Raw genomic sequence first — 4,651 nt, 5'->3', positions numbered from 1 at the left:
CTCTGTAAGGACCTTCAGCTCTTGGCATCAACTTGTTTTTCCTTTTGTTAGGAAAACGTTCTTTCCTCATATACACCCACACCAAGTCACCATCTTGAAAGACACGTGGTTTCCTATGCTTGTTGGACTTCTGTTTGTACAACTCATTCACGGCTTCAATCTTCTCACGAACTTGTTGGTGTAGTTTCATCATAGCCTTCAACTTGTCATTAGCATCCTTGTGAACCAATTCATCCTTTGGCAATGGAATCAAATCCAAAGGCATGTAAGGATTCACACCATACACCACCTCAAAAGGAGAGTGACCTGTAGCATAAGTAGGAGAACGATTATAGGCAAATTCAGCATGTGCAAGTTTGATGTCCCAATCTTTTTGAGTTTTGCTAACCAACCCTCTCAACAAAGCACCCAAAGTTCTATTAGTCACCTCCGTTTGCCCATCCGTTTGTGGATGATGGGATGTACTAAAAAGTAACTTAGTACCGACTTTCCTCCACAAAGTGTTCCAAAAGTAACTTAGAAACTTGGAATCCCTATCAGAAACAATTGTTTTAGGAATACCATGCAAACGAACCACCTCTTTAAAGTACAAATCAGCCACGTTAGAGGCATCATTTGTTTTATGACATGGCACAAAGTGAGCCATTTTTGAAAACCTATCCACCACCACCATAATGGAATCCTTCCCCCTTTGAGTTCTAGGCAAAGCCATAATGAAATCCATGGACACATCTTCCCAAGGACGAATAGGAACCGGCAAAGGAGTGTAAACACCATGCTTGAAAGTTGTTTTTGCCATATGACATGTAACACACTTGCCCACTATGTTGGTTACATCCCCCAACATCTTCGGCCAAAAGAAATGTTCTTTAAGCACCTGCAAAGTTTTGGTAATGCCAAAATGACCAGCCAAACCACCGCCATGAGCTTCACGAATCAACAACTCCCGTATTGCATGTTTTGGGACACAAAGGCGATTGCCTTTGAATAGAAAGCCATCTTGAATCACAAATTCACCATTAGGACCACCTGCACATTTCAAAAACATATCTCCAAAGTCCATATCAGATTGATAATGGTCCTTTAGAGTTTCAAATCCCAAGAAACGAACATCCAAAGTCACCAACAACGAGTAACGCCTCGAGAGTGCATCAGCCACCACATTGCTTCTACCATCCTTGTATTTGCATGAGAAATGAAAGGATTGCAAGAACTCCACCCACTTTGCATGTCTTGTGCTCAACTTTTGTTGCCCATTGATGTACTTTAAGGATTCATGATCAGAATGCAAAATAAAATGATTTGCACGCAAATAATGACTCCAATGATCTAAAGCACGGACAATAGCATAAAACTCCTTATCATAAGTGCAATAATTCAAACGAGCACCACCCAACTTTTCAGAAAAATAAGCAATAGGACGTTTGGATTGGATCAAAACAGCCCCAATACCAACTCCACTTGCATCACACTCCACTTCAAATGGTTGAGAAAAATCAGGAAGAGCCAAAATAGGAGCATCACACAACAATGCCTTGAGTTTCTCAAATGCCTTTTGAGCTTCTTCTCCCCATGCAAAGACTCCTTTCTTCAAACAACCTGTTATGGGACTTGCAATGGTGCTAAAATCACGAACAAATCTTCTATAGAAAGAAGCAAGACCATGAAATGATCTAACTTCAGAAATATTAGTAGGAATAGGCCATGACTTGATTGCTTCAGTCTTGGATGGGTCCACGGACATGCCATTTCTTGACACCACAAAACCCAAAAATGCCACTTCTTCCACCAAAAACGAACATTTTTCTTGCTTCCCATAGAGTTTTTGAGCTCTAAGCGTCTCGAAAACCTGTTTTAAGTGCACCAAATGATCCTCCAAGCTCTTGCTATATACCAAGATATCATCAAGGTACACAACCACAAACCTGCCCAAAAAAGATTTTAGCACTTCATTCATTAGTCGCATGAAAGTGCTAGGTGCATTAGTTAGACCGAAAGGCATCACGGTCCATTCATACAAGCCATGTTTAGTTTTAAAGGCTGTTTTCCATTCATCCCCTTCACGCATACGAATTTGATGGTAACCACTTCTCAAATCAATTTTTGAGAACACAATAGAACCATGCAACTCGTCCAACAAATCATCAATTCTAGGAATAGGAAATCGGTATTTTATGGTGATGTTATTAACGGCCCTACTATCAACACACATCCTCCAAGAACCATCTTTTTTTGGAACCAACAAAACTGGAACAGCACAAGGACTTAGGCTTTCACGAACATAACCCATTTTCATGAGTTCATCAATTTGTTTTTGCAACTCTTTTGTCACCTCCGGATTACATCTATAGGCGGCTTTATTGGGCAAAGGAGCACCCGGAATAAGGTCAATTTGGTGTTCGATACCACGGATTGGAGGCAAACCCGGTGGTAATTCGCTTGGAAACACATCTTGAAACTCCAAAAGCAAATCAGCAATAGCGTTTTCTCCATGCACCATCTTCTCCACCTTTGCATGCTCTTTGGCCACAAGCATGTAGATAACATCACCTTTGTCAAGAACTTGCTCCACCTCCCTTTCACTAGCAAACATAGAAAGATTAGGTTTTTTTACTTGTTTAGAATTCATGGACCTTATGGCCGTTGGGGACATGGGTTTTAACACAATTTTTTTATTATTGTGTTTCAACTCATATTCATTGCTCCTCCCTCTATGTAACACGTCCCTATCAAATTGCCAAGGACGCCCCAACAAAATATGACATGCATCCATAGGAATAACATCACACAACACTTCATCTTCATAAGACCCCATAGTTAGACCAACTCTAACCTGTTTTGTCACCTTTATTTTGCTTCCATCATCCAACCAATGAAGAACATATGGTTTTGGGTGGTTTGTAGTAGACAAACCCAATTTGATCACCATTTCATTAGAAGCAACATTAGTACAACTTCCACCATCAATAATCAAACTACACCACTTGTTTCTAACCAAACATTTGGTGTGAAACAATTGGTCTCGTTGATCCATATCAGCCACGGTTTGAACCCCTTGAGTTTTAAGGGTTCTAAGCACCAAAACTGTATCATACACCGGTGCTTCATACTCTACCTCCTCCTCTTCTTCCTCTTCTTGTTGTGTATCATAAAAAATACCCGCCAACCTCTCTTCTTCCTCCAACTCTTCACGACATTCAATGGCCTCCCTTAAAGTCACCACCCTTTTGTTTGGACAAGCATTTTGGTAATGACCAAAACCTTGACACTTGAAACATCTAATTTTCGCCAAACTAGTTTCTTTGGTACCACTAGTAAGTTTAGGAGCAACGGGAACACTACTAGAACCAGAAGGAGTAGAAACAGAATTTTGTCTATTGCTAGACTCGGGCTTGGACCACGACTTTGACTTGGGACTTTCGAGACTTGAACTTGAACTCCCACCATAACGTGCTTTGGCCTGCCCCTCCAACTTCAAACACAAACCACAAAGAGTTCCAAAATCAGCATAAGGATATAACTCCACAACATTGGCAATGTTGTAGTTCAACCCTTTTAGAAAACGAGTCATTTTTTGTTCTTCAATTTCTTCAATATCCCCCATCAAGGACAACTTCTCAAATTCATCAATGTATTCTCCAACACTCATTTTTCCTTGCCTCAAATCAGCAATCTTCTTGTAAGTGGCAATTCTATGAGTAGAAGGAACATATCTCTTTCTTAGCTTTCGTTTTAGAGAAAGCCAAGAACAAATTTTTTCTTTGCCTTCACGGGTTCTCTTGGCCTTAAGCCCTTCAAACCACAATGAAGCACCACCACTTAGCTTGAGAATGGCATACTTGCAGCTTTTTTCATCATCACTTCTTTGAACTCGAACATTCTTTCAATCTTCCTTTCCCACTCCAAGTAGCGTTCAGGATCAGTTCCACCAACAAATTCAGGCAATTCAGACACCTTGAATTCTTCCACAACCCTATGTTCACCACGGCGGGGTTGCCTTCGATTTCCACCTTCTTGGATGTTTCTTAATGCTTCACGAAGATTTTGTAGGAACTCCGGATCATCAAAATCCATTATGCGCTCTGATACCACTTATGATGCGTGTATGGGCTTGATTTGGTGAGTAGGGTAGTGTTTAGGTAAATTAAAAGAGAATAGTAACCACAAATGATATATGAATGGAAAGAAATGGATAGATTAGTAACAACTCAAGACCTATTAAGTTGTATACCGGTGAAAACAATCCAAGACCTATTGGATTGAGTTCGTATCAAGTCAAGAACACGTCCTAACAAGATAATTTGTGAATTATAACAATAATTCAAAGTGAACAAAAGGGTTCTTTGATTAAAAATTCGTCTATTACTTTTTCCATGCATAATTTGGCTTTATATGAAGCCTTTATTACAAATTTGGTGGTTACAAGCCAACCAACCAATTATTCATTAAAACTAGTAAATAGAAATTAAGGTAACTCTTGAAAGAACACAAAAAAAACGTCCATGAGACTTGTGAATGAAAAAAAAACGGCTATGCTTCATTAAGGAGCCATAAGAAGCATTAAGGAGTCATCATAAGCATTAAAGTGTAACCCTAATCCACCAAAGAGTGTCAAAAACGGATAGGAGGCTTTATGAAGCAAATAGTAACG

The 4,651-nt window shown here is 39.7% G+C and overlaps 1 protein-coding gene across 1 annotated transcript; it reads right to left on the bottom strand.

Annotated features, from left to right (window-relative positions):
• Positions 1 to 273: 273 nt before the first annotated feature.
• LOC145068071 (uncharacterized) lies at positions 274 to 4,074 on the bottom strand. The gene is made up of 3 exons (XM_079015061.1): positions 3,840 to 4,074; positions 878 to 3,792; positions 274 to 306 (listed from the first exon to the last, which is right to left on the bottom strand). The coding sequence occupies exons 1-3, from the start codon at positions 4,072 to 4,074 to the stop codon at positions 274 to 276; spliced, it is 3,183 nt and encodes a 1,060-aa protein (XP_078871187.1).
• Between the last annotated feature and the right edge of the window lie 577 nt (positions 4,075 to 4,651).

This window comes from Lactuca serriola, chromosome 8, assembly GCF_051521515.1.
Source record: "Lactuca serriola cultivar US96UC23 chromosome 8, Lser_US96UC23_V15, whole genome shotgun sequence".
NCBI lineage: Eukaryota > Viridiplantae > Streptophyta > Magnoliopsida > Asterales > Asteraceae > Lactuca > Lactuca serriola.
The sequence above is the reverse complement of the archived record's forward strand: the minus strand, read 5'-3'. Positions and strand labels throughout refer to the sequence as shown.